Here is an 18,679-nt window from a genome sequence, read left to right on the forward strand (position 1 = left end):
TATATATATATATATATATATATATATATATATATTCAGAAGCTGAAGATGAGAGACGTAAAAAGATTTTAGTGGACCTGTTATGCGAGGCAGGCGAAAATCGCTCAAGAATAAACTTGTTGCTGATCATTGGAGACGTGTCAGAACAGACCCAGTTCATGAGGGCTCTTAAGTTTTTGAAAGAGGCGAAGCCCCACAATGTTTTCCTGGCACTCCCTCGTCCTCCATCATCAGAGGATTTGGTTGCAACTGTAAGTGAAGTTTGGCTTTGGGAAACCTTAGCTGTTGGAGGATATCCTATGGGCCATATTCCAAGTGAAGACGATTCTGATTATGATTCTTCTGATTATGATTATGAGTCACCAAAGCTTAATCCTAAATCTCAAAATTGAGTTTATACCATACCTTTAATTTGCCTAATTGAGTTGATTATTCAAGTGCTTAATCTTCGATTTTTCGGGTATCTCACCATAATTGAAAAACAAAGCTAATACATAAATTAGGAAGCATGAGGAAAAATACAGGAGGAGATTGATTTATAAAGAACCAATACAGGAGGAGATTGATTTATAAAGAACCCATGATTATATCTGTAGTCTGTACTCTTATACTAAAATTGACAATCAAATATTTAACTTCCACAAATTTTACAATGAAGAAGTAGACAAAAAGACACAGCCCAAAGAAACTGTTCTCTAATCATAAAATGAAGGATAATAAGAGTTTTGTAAGAAGGGAGAAAAGAAGGAAAGGAATGAAAGCTTGGTTTTAGTTGGGCGAGAGAAAATGAACACGAGCAAGTGTGTACTCTATTCCAGCAATCCAAACACCAGTTTGTGACCACTGTACATCTTCCCAATCAAGATTCTCCTCCAGTACCTACTCAATTCAAAATCCTTAATCATCATCAACTATTCTTTACAATCAAAAATAGAGTCAGAATGGAAGTATGTACCTCGATATGATCTGCTGGGAGTGGAAACCCGATAGACCGCATAACCTTCTGCGGGAGAGGTTTCTTACAGCGTGACCAACGGAAAACATCGATTAAACTGTTGTCTGAATCTGTTTTGTCACCGTTTGTCAGATGGTTTTGTGACTTGTTATTATTGTTATCTGTCTCCATAGGTTCATGTGATGATTGTTGTTGTGAGGCTTGGATTGCCTTGATAGTCTTCTCTCCCGCGAAACAGAGCTCATACCTTTTTCCATACAAAGATCAATTCAGCCTTCAAGACCTTATTCATGTCAATGAAAACACATGTGTTTATATGATTTGTGAATACCTGCATGAATGTGTTTCTAAGTACAAAACTTCTCCTTTCTTCAAGCGGGCAGAGGTGAAAAGAGGCTTCTTGAGACCCTTATCAGCAACAATGCTTATGCTATATTTGATCCTGCAAAAAAGTAGAACAATGAGTGAGTAGAACTCATCTTGCGTCTGTCTGAACCTTTCAGGTGATAAAGATTCATGATACAGTTAGGACACTCAGTGAACATTTCTTTGAAGCATTGGGAGAAAAAATTCAGACGGTTACCAAGGTTCATTGCAGAGGTTGTATTGTATTGTCACTTCTCGTACAAACCTTTGTTGCCGCAGAGCATTCTACAAAACGGTAAACAAAGTCATCAGTGATCAAAGGATATAAAATATGAGAAAATTATGCACACCAAAAAGACCATCTGTCATAATGCAATAGTTGTAGAGGATTGCACCAAATGCTAGCAGTCAACGATACTGCTATCTGTCTGATCAAAGATCCAAATGAAGTAAAGAATGGGAACACTAAGAGAGCAGATATTTCCAAACTGGAAGGAAAAATACCGAAGCTGCAGCTCTGGTGGTCATAGATCTCTCAACAGCCATTGGTGCAAGTGTTGGCTCCACAGTTGAGGAGTGTGTAAGAGAGGGTTCCAGTTCAATAGTTCCACCTCCTTTCTGGAATCATATCATCAGAAATTTCATAAAGTGGATATTATGCACATAGTGGGAGAAGGTCGTCAATGTAATAAAAGGACAGATTACAGATGTCAAATCACCTTCAGTATATAGCACCGCTCAACTCTGTAACTGCATCCGATTCCAGCTCCCCATGCTCGAGAACGGACATTGTTCCTTAGCTTGGAGGTGTAGTCTAACCAATTTCTTAATTAGAATGAAAGCTCAATAAAAGTTCTCTCTTCTTGTAAACAGAGAGAAACTCAATATAGTATGAAGTTTTTGTCCATGGACATGGAACACTTAATTAAAGGAATAATAAGCAAGATAGAGGTAAGCTAACTTACAATCTTGTGACGGCAAGACTCTAATAGTAGCGCGCAACTCTTGCATTGTCGGTGGAGGAGGAGAAGCAGTGGGACGACAGTAACCTGTATGCATGAGAACTAGATGCCAGATAGACTAGAATCAGTGTGATGTTCGGACCAAAGAAAGACATCAACTGCAAAGATTCATTAGGACATGTACCAGCAACAAGATCCGAATCGTCTGTGTATATATCTGTTCCCCATAGCTGGCCACCTCTTACCTGCATAGATACGAGCCAAAGGTCTCAGCAGACAACAAACAAAGGATGCTCTAAAAAGAGCTGTCTTTACCAAATTAATACGCAAAGTAAATTATAGCGCTTAATTAAACAAAGATGCAGATTGGAACTAAGACTATATGAGATACTATGACACAAGTCATCTTGAAGAAAACCAATATAAAGATCATGAGATATTGGATCTATATTCTGTCTTACTTGACGATTTGTAGCTGTAACATGCTCAGCTGGAATCCTAACTTCGAGAGTGGGGCCATTATTTGCGAAATCACCGCTTTTGTCAGGCTGGGACAAATCATATTCTTTCCACAGCTTAATCAGTTCNGTGGATATTATGCACATAGTGGGAGAAGGTCGTCAATGTAATAAAAGGACAGATTACAGATGTCAAATCACCTTCAGTATATAGCACCGCTCAACTCTGTAACTGCATCCGATTCCAGCTCCCCATGCTCGAGAACGGACATTGTTCCTTAGCTTGGAGGTGTAGTCTAACCAATTTCTTAATTAGAATGAAAGCTCAATAAAAGTTCTCTCTTCTTGTAAACAGAGAGAAACTCAATATAGTATGAAGTTTTTGTCCATGGACATGGAACACTTAATTAAAGGAATAATAAGCAAGATAGAGGTAAGCTAACTTACAATCTTGTGACGGCAAGACTCTAATAGTAGCGCGCAACTCTTGCATTGTCGGTGGAGGAGGAGAAGCAGTGGGACGACAGTAACCTGTATGCATGAGAACTAGATGCCAGATAGACTAGAATCAGTGTGATGTTCGGACCAAAGAAAGACATCAACTGCAAAGATTCATTAGGACATGTACCAGCAACAAGATCCGAATCGTCTGTGTATATATCTGTTCCCCATAGCTGGCCACCTCTTACCTGCATAGATACGAGCCAAAGGTCTCAGCAGACAACAAACAAAGGATGCTCTAAAAAGAGCTGTCTTTACCAAATTAATACGCAAAGTAAATTATAGCGCTTAATTAAACAAAGATGCAGATTGGAACTAAGACTATATGAGATACTATGACACAAGTCATCTTGAAGAAAACCAATATAAAGATCATGAGATATTGGATCTATATTCTGTCTTACTTGACGATTTGTAGCTGTAACATGCTCAGCTGGAATCCTAACTTCGAGAGTGGGGCCATTATTTGCGAAATCACCGCTTTTGTCAGGCTGGGACAAATCATATTCTTTCCACAGCTTAATCAGTTCTTGCATACATTCGCCAACTTTGTAAACAACAATCGACATCTCTGACTTTCCTGAATCATCACAATAAAACTCAACAAGCTGACAGTCTGACCAAATTATAAACTGCAAATTGATTTTTAGCAAAGCAGCCCATTAGAAGATAAAAGCAACAGACAGTTGATAAAAGTTAAATAAACCTACTTAGAGAAATTCTGAAAAGGAAAAAAAAAATCAAGGATATTAGTAACGAACGTTTAGTATCTCAAATCTAAAGTAGCATTAAGGAACGTTTAGTATCTCAATTTTTTTAGATCTTGATGAATTTTATATTTGACATTCTACTGTGAGAGTAAGGAACAGTGACCTAGGGACAACTAGAAACCACGACATAGATTGGTTATCAAGAACATATCTGTTCGTAGATGACCATTTCAATGATACGCAAAAGACAAATGCCAAGTTAACCGGGTTTGTTTACTGTTGTTCTCCAAGCAGTGCAACTCGATCCGTTCTTAAGGATCTAGAAATGAAAGATTACCTTGTACTCTGCAAAATAAAAACAATCATAATACATTAAACACAGGTCGGTAATTTCAAGAAAGAAAAGTCCTGAGCTTAGCTAATACCTAACTTATGTGATAAATGACATAATATTCTTAACGGAGATAGAAAAGGAGTGTTGAGGAAGGGAATCCAGAGAAAAATCAAATTTGGGTTCCAACATTTAAGAGATACGACATTACAAAATCTAAGGTGCACGATTTTGTTTCAAGGCTTTTCATCTCTTAAGAGGAAAGCAATAATGGTACTAGGATATTCCAACAATAATAGCCCCTTCATCATATAATACGGTATTATGACCTGCAGATTCTACTATATAGGTTCCAATTTTAGTCAATGGAGTATGTCCCTCTAAATAATAAAATAAAAAGGAGTCTGCTAAGCAATGAGAAACACATAATTGGACTAAGTATAGGTAGAATTAAATGAGAGAGACGCACCCTTCGTTGTCCTGACTCCGTGAATGGACACGGTCGCGGTTTATAGTTTGTGGACTGCCTCTCGGTCTCAGCGCTCTCTTCCGCTGCTGAACTCCATAATTGAAGGCATCCTTTTCCCTCTCTGTAGCTCCTTCACCCTCCAAACACCCATCTTCAGATTCCTTTTCACCAATTCTGCTGCGCTTTTCAGCTCTTTCTGCCTCTGAATCACCATCCCTCTCTCTCCTTTTTTCCTTTGATTCCCTTTCGTCTTTTTCCCAATTATCCGGTTCATTCTGCTTCTTCTGCTCTGGTGCCGCCACATATTCCTGCTCTGCAGGTTTGACAGATGCTTCTCCCAACTCTTTCTCATTCTGCGAGACCTCTTTCCCAGCGCCAGTCCTCGCCTCTCTTTTGACATGGTCTTTATCTTTCTCTTTATTCCTTTCGCGATCTTTCTGCTCCATCCTCTCTCGTTCCCACCTATCGGCTTCTCTTTCTTCTCTTCCAATCTCTTTGGGTTCACTCATGACACTACCAACAAGCACGGATCCTCTTCGGTCGCTTTTATCCTTGTCTCGGTCCCCCCATTCTCGATGCTTCAACTCTTTTCTTTTCTTCTCTTTATCCTTAAATCTATCTTCTGTTTTTGCATCAACCTTGTTTTCTCCGACGGTTTCACGTCCTTCTAAATGAGGTCCTTCCACAGGCGCCGAGGAATCTTTAGGCCCAACGACGTCAGTTGGGCCTTGCGTATTACCCCGGGATGCCACCCATGAATCCACATTTGCGGTCGAACCTTCAGCAACTCTCTTCCCTCTATGGTAATCCTTCTGCTCTTTCCAAGCCAAGTGACTAGGCCCGTCCTTTTCCATTTTAACCTCACCTTTTTGCTCATTAAAGTTCTGATTCTCCCTATCAAATTTGGTATCCCTAGTATAGTTTCCGGTATTACTACCTTTTCCGGTAAAATCATCCCCTGGACGCTCAAACTTGGCATCCCTGTCACTCTTAGGACCCTGAATATCCCTCTTTGTCTCGCTATATATCTCTCTCCCATCATTCCTAGAATAGCTTCCAGTATTACCTTTTCCGCTGAAGTCGTCGACTGATCTCTCAAACTTCACATCTCTGTCTCCCTTGGGACCCTGAATCTCCCTCTTAGTCTCACCATAGATCTCTCTCCCATCACTCCTGTTATCTCGGCTCTCAGCCCGAACTTCCCTGCCATCCTTAGCACTGGGTTCGGACAGCACAGGGGTGTGAGTCAAATGAGGGTCACTTGAAGAAACAGTGGTGGGCAGCGAAGGAGACCGATACACAAGAGGAGAGCGTCTCTCTCCATCTCTAGGCTCACTTCTGGCAAACTTAACCGTTCTAGAATCAACCTCATAAGGAGCAGAAGAAGCAGCAGCAAGTGGTGGGTGAGAGTGAGGATGAGGAGGCGAGTGGATGTGAGGTTGAGGTTGAGATTGGGGATGCTGATGGTGATGATGAGGAGGCGAGTGGATGTGAGGTTGAGGTTGAGATTGGGGATGCTGATGGTGATGATGAACCTGAGCAGGCGGTGGAGTTACAGGGGGATGCGTGGGTTTAGGGTAAGATCCTGAATCATCGTGAGGGTATTTAGCTGCTGAGGAAGAAGAAGGTGGTGGATGAGTAACACCCTCTTCATGAGATCTCTTCGGAACACCACTCATCACTACCAAAATCAACAAACCCCAAATTAATTCAACAAATCAGAAATGCACCTGATTCTAATACGACCTAGAGCGAAACACACATAATTTGAAATCACCACAACGAAACATTGAAACCCTAAAAATGAAGACAGAAAATAACGAAAACGGATTTATTTTTTACCAATTGAAACTGAAGCAGAGGACGAAGAAGCAAACTCCGTTTTGGATTTTCCCCCCGCCGGGAAGTAGAAATGGCAAAGTGGATTCGGATTTTGGCCTCTCTTGAGTTCGTTACGCCTCTCTCTCTCTCTCTCTCTCAGTTTTTTGCCTTTCTCTCTCCCTTGGTTTGGGGGCTGCTGCCTTGCTTAATCTTTTTTTGGACAAAATGTTATATAACGCGTCGTTAAGATTGGCGTCTTCTCACAGACCGTCGTCGTAGCACTTTTACCAAACGATTTCTAGGTTTTAGTTATTGCGCAGTGTTGCCCTCGTACTTATTTTATCTCTCATATTTTCCCTAAACTTTCAATTCTATAGTTTACATCCACCTAATCCGTCCCTTGTATATTTTTTTAGTTGAGAAAAGAGACTGAATTGTTGATAAAATAAAATAAAGTAAATAAACTATTGATAGACATTTCTTTTACTACAACAGAAATATTGACCAAATTACTTTTGTGAATCTTTTATAAGTTCTTCTATTAAATAGATAAAATTTCTGAAATATTTGTATATAGTTTGCGATTGAACTATGACCGTTGAGTCACTTAACTGCTTTTATTATAATCAATCACAAAAATGATAATATATATACTTTTATACTTCTTTGTCCGATATTTTTACTTTTAACTATTTACCTACTGTTAATAACCACTTTTTATGTCCGGTAAAACTTTCTTGTCACCCATAATTTGCGTTCAACTATAAATGCGAAGATCGGCTCTTGCAATGAATTTTTTACCTACACATCTCTCTTTCGTGTTTCATGAATTTATAACACTGAAAAGAATTATGCAATATAATGACCATATGGTATTTATTTGAGTATAAAGGCAAAGAAATGATAAGTAGATTTGGTCTTTGAGGGCTTTCCCTGCACCAATCAGGAAATCACCATCCATCAAGTTTTGAGCTAATGAGACTGACCTGTCGAATTAATGTTTATCTAGGCTTTGTTGCCTTTAAAGAGAAACCGCTACATGTACCATTCATTTTCTACTACAGTTTTCTGTTTTATAAAGTCAACGGCAAAAACAGAGCTCATTAAATTCATTGATACGAAATAAATAATTGAAAGATAATACTATATCGAAGAAGCCACCATCTCTACTTATATCTCGAGCCACCATGCATGAGAGTGAAATATTCAAATTTTAAAGACATAGTCATGTCGTCTTTCGCAGTACACTCCTTAGTACTTGTATCATGGTTTGTAGTAGTAGCAGTACTCGCCGGTGGAGAAGACTCATCGGACACGGCAATGTTTCCGGCGATGTTTGTGTTCGGAGACTCGTTGGTGGACAATGGAAACAATAACCACTTGAACTCACTGGCTAGGTCCAACTATCTCCCTTACGGCATTGATTTCGCCGGAAACCAACCTACCGGTCGCTTCTGTAACGGCAAAACCATCGTCGATTTCGTCGGTACATATATACACTACATTGGTCTCTCTGCATGCATATATTTAGGACAAGATTTTTTCATTTCTCCATTTTGCGTTAAGTTATCTAGTAATGGGGATGTACATGGATGGTTGCAGGAGAGTTGCTAGGGTTGCCAGATATACCGGCGTTTATGGATACGGTGGACGGAGAAGTTGATATTAGCCGGGGAGTGAACTATGCCTCGGCTGCCGGAGGAATCTTAGAAGAAACCGGTCGCCAATTGGTACTTTATTTGTATCTTAATGTTTTCATAATATATTTTTAAAAAATCAAAACAATTTGACTAAGTATAGGTTATATGTATGTTTTTCACGTTAGTTAAGTTAATATTGACATTTGTAATTTGTTTAATAAAATTGATTTAACCCGATAAACATTATGAATTTTCTATAAAGAATCCAAGTTCAAAACCTCCAAAACTAAAACCAAAAGGTAAGTTTTGTACTAGATTTTTTTTATGTTTATAAGCACACGGATTTAGATATTGAAATTTATGTATTTGGCTAGCCACATTTGAATCACGAAGAGTATTAAATGTCAAGTGGCTTTGATTGGGTGCATGAAGCTTTTGGCTAAAGACATGCGCATGAGTATTAGTAAATAATACTAATAAATGTGGAGTTGCATGCATGAAGGGAGAGAGATTCAGCATGGCAAGACAAGTGGAGAACTTCGAGAAGACATTAGTGGAGATAACTAGGATGAGTAGATCAGAGTCAGTAAAGGAGTATATGGCAAAGTCATTGGTGGTGGTGTCATTGGGGAACAATGACTACATCAACAATTATCTAAAACCATCGCTTTTCCTCACAAGCTCCATTTACGATCCTACTTCTTTCGCCGACCTACTTGTCTCCAACTTTACCACTCATCTCCTTGTAAGTCTTATATACTCCATGCATCTTTTACCATGTTTCTATAATTAACTACTAATCAACCATATATATGTGTGTGTCATCGGGTGCCTAAAACCGTATATGTATATATATATATATATATATATATAGTTACAAATTTATGGTTATCAAGTGTTGCAATTATATGTTTAAACGTTATAATTCTTACATTTTTGTTTAGGAGTTGTATGGAAAGGGGTTTAGGAAATTTGTACTAGCCGGTGTGGGTCCATTGGGTTGTATACCGGACCAACTAGCAGCCCGAGCGGCTCCACCAGGTGAATGTGTGGAGGCGGTTAACGAGATGGCTGAACTTTTCAACAACCGCCTCATATCGCTGGTGGATCGTCTCAACTCCGACAACAAAACCGCCAGTGAAGGCATCTTTGTATACGGCAACACATATGGAGCCGCCGTGGATATCCTCACCAACCCTTTTGCTTACGGTTAAGTATCTAACTTATTTATCTCTTCTACTACATTTTCTAATCAAAGGTTTCGTTTTAGGTTAGTTCAGATCACTTCATATATGAATCTAATTACGTTTGAAATGGATGGTTTAATAAATCTTTGTAGGATTCGAAGTGACGGATAGAGGATGCTGTGGAGTAGGGAGAAACCGGGGTGAAATAACGTGTTTGCCACTAGCGGTACCATGTGCTTTCAGAGACCGGCACGTGTTCTGGGATGCATTTCACCCAACAGAAGCTTTTAATCTCATAATTGCTCGTAGAGCCTTTAATGGTTCCAAATCCGATTGTTACCCCATTAACCTTTCTCAACTCTCTCGTCTCTAATTCTCATCCCAACCTTAATTATTCTTTCTGACTATCTTGTGTGGGTGTGTGTGTGTGTTTTTTTGTCACTTTCCAGTTTGTAGACTTGAATTACCAGCATCGTTGATCTTTCTTCTCATTACCTTTTCCATGTAATACATATCTGATCACTGATGTCCCCATCCATTTGGGCTATGGGCTATATTTGAATTTGAAGGTTGATTCCCTAATGGTTGCATATAAAATGAGACAGTTTTGAAATTAGTTGTAGAAGCTTATTCTACAATTTTCTTGGTTTAAGAACATTGTAGAGACTTTCATGCATAGCGATAACATAGATACGTTGCATGCATGTTGCGAATGATTAATGAATTGTAATTTGTAAAGTTCATATTAGTATAGTAATCTTTTGTTTTGTTAATCGTAAAGTCATAAGATTTGACATATATAATAATTAATGGGGGTATTGGTTTAGGATTTTAAGAGAATTTGAATGAAGGATTCTAGGTGATTGTTAGAAAATTGTTTAAAATCTTGCTGATTTGTTTTTCCTAATCTAGTAAAATCTCTTGTAAAATCTTGTCAAATCTTTCTAAAAAATATTGCACAATGTATTCTCTTGTTTATTCAACATTTCAGTGAAAAAAAAAATCTAAACCTTCTCTCTTATCTTCCGTACAACTAGACTTTCTCATCTTCTTTCTGTGCATTAAAGCACTTATACAAGTGAAACATTGTGTTGTGTAATAAGAAAAGAGATAACTTTCATAAACCACGGAACACATAATTGAGATTTGAAGTTCATATGGAAATACATACTCACGTACGTACACAAATTGATTCATGTTAAGGTTAGTTGATATGAACTAACCACCGAATACATAATTGAGAAAATTTTCTCTCTACCCAATACGTAACAAAAAGGTTGATATAAAGATATGTTGAGTCTGAGAGAAGTGTCGAAAAGATGAGGACAGAGCAAGCTATGAATATATATCTCAAAAGACCCACGTTTTTTTTTCAACAAAAAAAAAAAAGAAAGTTATGGAATATGATTCACAAATCTCTCTATTTGATGTTAGTGTTTTCATGACTTTTTCTATGAAATGTTAGTGTTTTCATGACTTTTTCTATGAAGAAAATGATATAAAATACTAAACCAATAACATAATAATTGAATTTATTAATAATCCAAGATTTTTTTGTTTTACTTGAATAACATAAAACTTTTAATGATTTTATAAAACTCTTAATCCAATAATACTAGAAAATTTTAGATAGCTTTTAACAAATACTAATAGTCTAATAACACCAAAAGAGTTAAAAAAAAGTCTTGAATAAACAACTCTCAAATTACATTTACATTTTCGTTAAAATTGTATTGAAACTCTCAAAACCAATAATCCCTAAGTTTAAAAAGACCCAATTAGGAAACTAGAAAGCCCAAATTTAGAGTACTGAAGCCCAAAAACGAGGCTAGCAATTCGACGAAGAAGATGATAAGCTTGGAAAATTGTACCAGTCTCGAAATCGGCAAATATTTCTCACCGGCGCGATGGAAACGGAAGCGGTGGTTCGTACCGTCGCCGGCGTAGACTGTTTCGTCTCATTACCTCGTCAGCTACTTCATGCGCTTCAATCCACTAGCTCCTCCCCTCTTCCTCCGCTTCTCCCTGTTGAGCTACGCTCCGGTGACCGCCGTTGGTCAGTAGCTTGGTCCGGCTCTAGCTCATCCTCTTCTGCGATCGAGGTTTCTCTCTCTCTCTCTCTCTCTCTCTCTCTCTCTCTTACTCTCTAGATTTGATTTCGTTTAGTCAAACCCAGTATTATACTTCGGTTTTGGAGGTCTGGTACTCTTTTCATTTTCTCCTGTTTTGAATTTTGTTTTATGTCAATAAGGTCGCTCGAGTGTTTGCGGAAAGCATATCGTTGCCGGATGGTACAGTTGTTCAAATTCGCGTTCTTCCTAATGTGCCCAAGGCTACTTTAGTAACAGTCGAACCAGATACTGAAGATGACTGGGAAGTTCTTGAGCTCAATGCTGAACTTGCCGAGGCTGCTATACTTAGTCAGGTTAGTTATTTTTCTCTAGATATGGGATTGTTAACTCTTCCATTGTTCCTCTATTCTTATCATCAGTTCAAAAGATTTTGATTTTACACACAAAGTAAATGTCTAGCTTTCTAGTTGATTTGGAATTTTAGCATCGGTGTCTTGTTTCCCTCTGCTCCTTTCATTTCTCTGCTTACTCTATATCTTCATGCTTCGTACTAGATTCGATAGTTTGTGACGATGGCATAATCAATTAGAAAAATGCTCTGCTGAGTAACTTTCGGAACATGTGTTTTAGGTGAGGATACTACATGAGACCATGAAATTCCCTTTGTGGTTGCATGACCGAACTGTGATAAGATTTTCCGTGGTTTCAACATTTCCATCAAAAGGGGTGGGTAAGACCATCTTTATTCCGCACTTTTGTTCTATTATCGTTGTCTATACTTTTAAAGTTTCTTCTTCTTATAACTTATCTTCCCTTGGATAGGAAAAGGGCGGGTAAGATCATGATCTTATGCTTACATTCATTACAATTTTATTACTGACAGAATTGTCTTTACTGGTGGCTCGTTTTCAGTACAACTTGTGCCAGGAACTGAAGTGGCTGTGGCTCCAAAGAGACGAGACAGAAACCTCAATGCAAAAAAGAGTCCTTATGCTTTTGCTCCAGAAAAAGAATGTAACGATCTGAAGGTTCTATTACGTGTACAAGATACTGATAAATCAGCCTTTCGTGATGCTGATGTCAAAGGATTTGAGCTAAGGGTAGCCCTCACTTCCATTGCCTATATTCATCCAGAAACCGCCAAGAAATTTTCTCTAGAATCTCTTCAGTTGATATCTGTATCCCCTAGAATACCCTTGAAAGGTAGTGCAAAAAAGGATGAAGCATTAGATATGAAAAACAGTGAAGCTTCAAAGGTGGCGGAAAATGGCACTCCAAGCGCAAAGAAAGAGCCCCGTCAAGCGATTCTTCGTCTTGTCTTTTCAGATTTAGCTGCTCTTGGACATCTAATGATGCCTGAGTCTCTTCGTCTCTATCTAGGAGCAGGCCTACACTCATGTGAGTAAATTTTTGCTTAAACATACAGATGCTTTTGTTTTTTGTACGTCCAAAATTTTGATGTTACTTGTAAAAATCTTATCCACCTGTTCAGCTTGGTCATTAAAATCTACGGAAAGGCTGACCTGAAGTTAAATTGACTGGTTATTAACAATATGCGACACTAGAATTTTTGTTTTTGCTTTTAATGTTGTGAATATCAGGAAATAAACTTGTAAGATATTTTTCAGTTATCGTGCTGGTGAATCCAAAAAATAATAAGAAGCATCTTTGTGCATTTTACCATTCTCAATTGAGCTTTGTTATCACAGAAACATAATTATCTGAGTAAGAGTTATCATTTGTTGCAGGGGTTTACTTAAGGGGATGCAATGTAAAAGTACACAAAGAAATTCCTGCTTTTTCACTTTCTCCTTGCGTCTTCAAGATTTCTGAAAAGGAAAAGGTGCTGGATAGAGGTACAAATATTCTTGGTAATCATAATTCTAGTAGAAAAGGCAGTCATCCACCTTCTGGCTTGAGCACCTATATGGATGTTGTTGACTGGTCTGGGCACGATAAGGTTGTTACAGCTCTTTCATCTGAGGGTTTGCATGGCAAAGGAAATCAAGATAATGCCTATCAAGTTAAGAATAAAAAAGCATTGGAATGCCTTACTCGCCTGTGGTCATTGGCACAGCTTGATGCTATTGCGTCAGTCACAGGAGTTGATGTTAGTTCGTTAATTGTAGGAAGAGAAACGTTTTTCCATTTCGAAGTAAGAGGGCTCGAATCTTATAAATCAAGAGATAGGCGGTCTTCTGTTAATGATAGTTGGGAAAGTGGGAAGAAGGATAAAAACGCTCCTTTAGAAATTTTGTACGTCATGAAGGTCTCTGATGAGTCTTTGCTTGGTGATAAATTCGCTGTGTATGAGCTTAGCCTGGATAGAAGTGAGAAGAGGGACAATGAGGTGCATATTGAGCCAGTGCTTGCGAAGATGAATCTTGGCGACCCGATATATTGGACGACGTCTCCTAAAGAAACACACTTTAATAAAGGTGTTTCCCCGGAAATCTCTTCCTTGACGTGGATGGGCCCAGTTGTGTTGGATGTTATCAAGCGTAGGTTTCACTTTCTTAGCTTCATCTTGCTTGAATCTTTAAAACATGATGTCGTATGCATAATCATATATATCTGTGGTTGCATATAAATATTAAATAAGGCTATAAGTGTTGTTCGGCTAAAGGGGCACCTGTTAAGATATATTTACCCTGGGACAATTCGAAGAAGTAAGACAGACATAGCTCATGCTTAAATTCTGATAGCATAGATTTAGCTTAAACTTATGGTTTCATTCTGTATTAGCTTTTGTTATAGCATGTGTTCTAGTTGCATATGAGAAATGTCTTTGAATAAATTGTTTGACCTCAACTGAAAAATTGCTTGATAATCTAATTTTTTTTAATAATCTTCGTATATGGTTGATTTTAACCTGCGTCTTTGTTTGCATCTAAAGAATGTTTGTGAATGGATCTGTTCCTAAAGCCAACAATGCTATTATGCAGGGATGACCGTGTTGTTGTCTCCTGCAGCCGCAATGTGGTTTAGCAAGTTCAGTATTCCATCACCTGGACATATTCTCATATATGGGCCTCCTGTGAGTTCTCAATTTAGTTGTTCCATCGGGTATCCCTCAAATATGAATTTCGTTCTTTTTATTTTGGCCCTTAATTCCCAATTGATTCCTTCTCTCGCAATGTTAGTACCTTACCCATTCAAAGGCTATCCCTTTGGCCAGGCATGAGTATCTGAATGTTTATCTTGAATTTTAGATGTGTTCGCCCGTAAAATCTTATAACATTGTTTCCCCTTGCAGTCGTTTCTTAATTCCTCATTTTGCCTACTGGTTGTTTACTTAAACAAAAAAAAAGAACCTGTTTGTTTACTGGTTCAAGCTTCTGGTTGATAGGGTTCAGGAAAGACAATATTGGCAAGAGCTGCTGCGAAGTACTTCGAAGAACAGAAAGACTTGTTGGCACATGTGTGAGTGGTCTTGGTTTGGGTTACGTTTGTCCACCAACTTCATTTATCTTCAAGAGATTAATTCTGGTCAGATGTGATCTAAGTATTGATTTTCTTGTGCAGGATTCTGGTATCTTGTTCTGCACTTGCCTTTGAGAAGGTTCAACACATCCATCAAGTTCTTTCTGGTGTAATAGCTGAGGGCTTGGAACATGCACCATCTGTCATCATTTTGGATGATCTTGATAGCATTATCTCATCGTCTTCAGATACCGAGGGAACACAAGCTTCGGTTGGGATTACGATGCTTACAAAATTCCTAACAGATGTTATGGATGATTATGGGGTACGAACTTTTGAAAGATATAAGGTCCAACAGATCACTGTTCCTAAGTATTATATCCACGTATGCATCACGAGTAGCTTTGTGAAGTGTGGTGAATTTAGTTATCTGAACGCAAGACTTCCTCCATGCGAAGACAAACATCACTTATCTTGATAGTTTGGATAACTGCCTTCACCTTTCTAATTATGGCATACAACATTAATTGGTTGTTCTTTGCACTTCTTGAACACACTCGTTCTCCAAAATATGCCTTTATAGACTCATTCCTAAATATATTATAAATCTGACACACGTTTAGTTAACCAATTATATTTTTGTTCACCCAACAGGAGTACAGGAATTTTTCTTGTGGAATTGGTCCACTTGCATTTGTTGCTTCTGTCCAGTCTCTGGAACAAATTCCACAGACATTGAGCTCATCAGGTACAAATTTGTTATATACTACTACTTCAACCTGTTTTAACAAATATTATTTCTACCGAATCAGTTCATGTGATTATTCATATGATATTTGCAGGAAGGTTTGACTTCCATGTGCAACTGGCTGCTCCTGCTACCTCAGAACGTGGGGCCATACTGAAGCACGAGATACAGAAACGCCTTTTAGAATGTTCAGAAGACATATTGCTTGAATTAGCTGCTAAATGTGAAGGATATGATGCGTATGACTTGGTATTTACAATTTTCTATATGCTTTTAAAATTTGCCTTTGTGCGAAGACTAGAGAAGATATAGTATCTGTGATTTTGCATGTTACATATATACTATTGTTCAAGCTTGCTATTTCGTTTTGATTTGATTATCATTCTGTCCGTCAATATACAGTGCTCTATTTGGATTCTCTTTTTTTTTCCAGGCAATATTGGTTGATAGAGCTGTTCATGCTGCCATTGGCCGGCATCTACCTTGTGAATCAAATAATCTATCCAAATATTCTTTGGTCAAAGAAGACTTTACTCGAGCTATGCATGAATTTGTTCCTGTTGCCATGCGTGACATCACAAAATCTGCCTCTGAAGGGGGTCGTTTGGGGTGGGAAGATGTGGGAGGTGTGACTGATATTAAAAATGCTATCAAAGAGGTATATAAGCATGCTGATTGCCATATCTGATTTTACTGTCCTTATTAAGATCTAAATAGTGTGGGGGTAAGTGATTTCGCGGACATTGTTAGCTTATTGTAACTGCAACAAGGAAGCATCTTTTACCTGCATCTTTGTCTGCTTGCTTTTGCTTATATCGTTGGATGTTCTCTTACTGAACTTAGGTCGTGTTCAGTGGGAAACAATATTTCTATAAGACCCTGAGGATATATTTCTTGGTTAATCTGACGGAAATAATAACGCTGGTCAATATAATGTAGCGCTACAACTACAGTTTGAACCAGTTCTTATATAGAGATAAAATTTTGGTTATGCAATTTATTTGCTCTTTGCAATGTCCAGATGATTGAGTTGCCATCAAAATATCCGAAAATCTTTGCAAAATCTCCTTTGCGTTTGAGATCGAATGTTCTCTTGTATGGTCCACCTGGTTGTGGGAAGACTCACATTGTTGGGGCAGCTGCTGCCGCGTGTTCCCTACGGTTTATATCGGTGAAGGGGCCTGAGCTGTTAAACAAATACATTGGTGCATCTGAACAAGCGGTAAGAAAGATACGTTTCTTTTTTTTTTCCATCTCCAAGAACCTTTTGAGATGATTATTATGCTTTTCAGTTCTTTAGTGGCGCATGCTTTATCTATAATGTTGAATATATTTTGATTCGTCTGAGTTTCTTGCTTAGTCTTAACCTTGTATTAAAGAGTAGAATGGTAAAGAAACCTCAGTTGAAAATGGTTATAGAGAAAAGTTTACAGACAGCTTTGTTCTTTTGTAACTGTTATTTTTGCTAGTCTCTTTTCTAAAAAGCTAATGTTTCCACATTTCCGGTAATGAAAAACACACTTCTCTCAGGTCCGTGATATATTTTCAAAAGCAGCAGCGGCAGCACCGTGCATACTCTTTTTCGATGAATTCGATTCCATTGCTCCGAAGAGAGGACATGACAACACCGGAGTAACTGATCGAGTTGTTAATCAAGTAAGTTACTTCAAAGTCTTTGCATATTTAATTCACAAAAAGTTCAAACATCTCATGTGATATTTTTCCTTTGCGTAGTTTCTGACAGAACTGGATGGAGTTGAAGTTCTGACCGGGGTCTTTGTTTTTGCTGCAACGAGGTATTTACACCAGAATAAGTCTATATTGCATATCATATTCAGTGTTTGATGGATTCATAAAATCTACAGCGAACGGTGGATTCTTCTGAGTTAATAAATTAATAAGAAATCCAATATCTTATCGGAGCCATCAATGTTGAAGCCTGTTATCAGTCCTCAATTTATGTTTTTCATTACATACAAAGGATGTATTATGACTTTATAATGGTTTTACCCATAAACAGTAGACCAGATTTACTTGATCCTGCGCTCCTAAGGCCTGGCCGGCTTGATCGTTTGCTTATGTGCGACTTTCCTTCCCCACCAGAGCGATTAGAGATTCTTGCAGTTCTTTCGAGAAAGGTTAGTACTCTCAGTTACATCATTTCTGCTATTCAGTTTTGCCCCTCAAACCTCATGTAATATGTATGTTACATATCTGAACAACCATAGAATTCCTATATGACTAAGCCATTTCCATCGGATTCTGACAATCATTTGATGGTCTCCCTTGACAATTATGTAAATTAGAGCTATCTATACTACATTACAAATTAAAATGACCAAATATATGTATTTCTGCAGCTTCCGATGGCTGATGATATTGACTTAGAACCTATAGCTTTGATGACTGAAGGCTTCAGTGGAGCTGATCTTCAAGCTCTTCTCTCAGATGCCCAGCTTGCAGCTGTTCACGAGTTTCTGAACAGAGAAGATAAACCCGAAACCGGAACTACGCCAATAATAACCGATCCTCTTCTGAAGTCGATCGCTTCAAAAACTAAGCCATCGGTTTCCGAGACCGAGAAGCAAAAGCTCTATGACATATATAGCCAGTTTCTGGATTCAAGAAAATCGGTATCTCTCTCTCTCCCTTCCTCTCTAATTCCTCTTATTTTTTATACAAAACCCAGTAGTTGATTACTAACAATATCAAAATCTTATTTTGCTTGCAGTCAAGAGAATCAAAGGGCAAAAGAGCAACCTTAGCATAATCAAAGGAATTACAAAGACCAAAAGAAATTGTTATATTGTAGAATCACATCATGATGTAAAATTTGCTTTATGATATATTTGTATGTCCACTGATAAGCATTATAGTCAAAATGGTTTTAGAGTTTTCAAATAAAGATCGTTAAGAGAGCCGTAATTTGTTGGCCTCTTTATAGGGTAAGTTCTACAAAATCCAAACGATCATAAACAGACTTTTCAAAACGGACTAAATCTGTAACTAATGGTAAGATTCGATTGTTTAATTCTG

At 38.1% G+C, this 18,679-nt stretch overlaps 3 protein-coding genes and 1 long non-coding RNA gene across 9 annotated transcripts in view; 3 read left to right on the forward strand and 1 right to left on the reverse strand.

The window, feature by feature from the left end:
• Positions 1–277, forward strand: part of LOC104737894 — a 7,136-nt gene extending 6,859 nt beyond the window's left edge. The window contains exon 3 of the long non-coding RNA XR_002034844.1: positions 40–277. This is a non-coding gene — a long non-coding RNA (uncharacterized LOC104737894). The remainder of the gene's footprint in view (positions 1–39) is intronic.
• Positions 532–6,813, reverse strand: LOC104734869 (zinc finger CCCH domain-containing protein 13). 3 transcript variants are annotated; one of them, XM_010454538.2, is made up of 13 exons: positions 6,595–6,813; positions 4,753–6,433; positions 4,290–4,297; positions 3,709–3,822; positions 2,745–2,806; positions 2,468–2,528; positions 2,287–2,385; positions 2,041–2,135; positions 1,826–1,939; positions 1,539–1,606; positions 1,287–1,397; positions 956–1,202; positions 532–879 (listed from the first exon to the last, which is right to left on the reverse strand). In XM_010454538.2, exons 2-13 carry the CDS (start codon positions 6,429–6,431, stop codon positions 769–771), a joined length of 2,769 nt encoding a protein of 922 aa, XP_010452840.1. In that variant the 5' UTR covers positions 6,432–6,433; positions 6,595–6,813; the 3' UTR covers positions 532–768. The 3 variants fall into 3 exon arrangements, with proteins under 3 accessions (XP_010452840.1, XP_010452839.1, XP_010452838.1); XM_010454537.2 differs by lacking the exons at positions 2,041–2,135; positions 2,287–2,385; positions 2,468–2,528; positions 2,745–2,806 and adding exons at positions 2,943–3,037; positions 3,189–3,287; positions 3,370–3,430 and having other exon boundaries at positions 3,647–3,822; positions 4,753–6,437; XM_010454536.2 differs by lacking the exons at positions 2,041–2,135; positions 2,287–2,385; positions 2,468–2,528; positions 2,745–2,806 and adding exons at positions 2,943–3,037; positions 3,189–3,287; positions 3,370–3,430 and having other exon boundaries at positions 3,647–3,822; positions 6,595–6,812.
• Positions 7,712–9,974, forward strand: LOC104734870 (GDSL esterase/lipase At5g08460-like). Its single transcript, XM_010454539.2, is given in 6 exon segments — positions 7,712–7,784; positions 7,786–8,059; positions 8,176–8,303; positions 8,716–8,958; positions 9,158–9,422; positions 9,553–9,974. Coding segments are annotated over 6 exon segments (1,155 nt in total). The 5' UTR covers positions 7,712–7,760; the 3' UTR covers positions 9,774–9,974.
• On the forward strand, positions 11,244–18,582 carry LOC104734871 (peroxisome biogenesis protein 1-like). 4 transcript variants are annotated; one of them, XM_010454541.2, is made up of 17 exons: positions 11,244–11,502; positions 11,652–11,825; positions 12,103–12,202; positions 12,385–12,870; positions 13,221–13,973; positions 14,418–14,509; positions 14,822–14,895; positions 14,998–15,220; positions 15,550–15,643; positions 15,738–15,892; positions 16,077–16,301; positions 16,665–16,865; positions 17,174–17,299; positions 17,378–17,439; positions 17,664–17,781; positions 18,004–18,276; positions 18,375–18,582. In XM_010454541.2, exons 1-17 carry the CDS (start codon positions 11,308–11,310, stop codon positions 18,411–18,413), a joined length of 3,390 nt encoding a protein of 1,129 aa, XP_010452843.1. In that variant the 5' UTR covers positions 11,244–11,307; the 3' UTR covers positions 18,414–18,582. The 4 variants fall into 4 exon arrangements, with proteins under 4 accessions (XP_010452843.1, XP_019090622.1, XP_010452844.1 ...); XM_019235077.1 differs by having other exon boundaries at positions 11,265–11,502; positions 17,667–17,781; XM_010454542.2 differs by lacking the exon at positions 17,174–17,299 and having other exon boundaries at positions 11,265–11,502.

Source organism: Camelina sativa, chromosome 13 (genome assembly GCF_000633955.1).
Source record: "Camelina sativa cultivar DH55 chromosome 13, Cs, whole genome shotgun sequence".
NCBI classification, from domain to species: domain Eukaryota; kingdom Viridiplantae; phylum Streptophyta; class Magnoliopsida; order Brassicales; family Brassicaceae; genus Camelina; species Camelina sativa.

Bases quoted from the DNA above. Each gene is read 5' to 3' on its own strand.
- LOC104734869 (XM_010454538.2), bottom strand. From the start codon at position 6,431: ATGAGTGGTGTTCCGAAGAGATCTCATGAAGAGGGTGTTACTCATCCA. The intron at 2,136-2,286 runs GTAAGTTAGCTT...GAAATTGGTTAG, and splicing joins AGTCTTGCCGTCACAAGATT to ACTACACCTCCAAGCTAAGG. The intron at 1,398-1,538 runs GTAACCGTCTGA...ACTTTTTTGCAG, and splicing joins AACCTCTGCAATGAACCTTG to GATCAAATATAGCATAAGCA.
- LOC104734871 (XM_010454541.2), top strand. From the start codon at position 11,308: ATGGAAACGGAAGCGGTGGTTCGTACCGTCGCCGGCGTAGACTGTTTC. The intron at 16,302-16,664 runs GTATATAAGCAT...TGCAATGTCCAG, and splicing joins TTAAAAATGCTATCAAAGAG to ATGATTGAGTTGCCATCAAA. The intron at 18,277-18,374 runs GTATCTCTCTCT...TTTTGCTTGCAG, and splicing joins TTCTGGATTCAAGAAAATCG to TCAAGAGAATCAAAGGGCAA.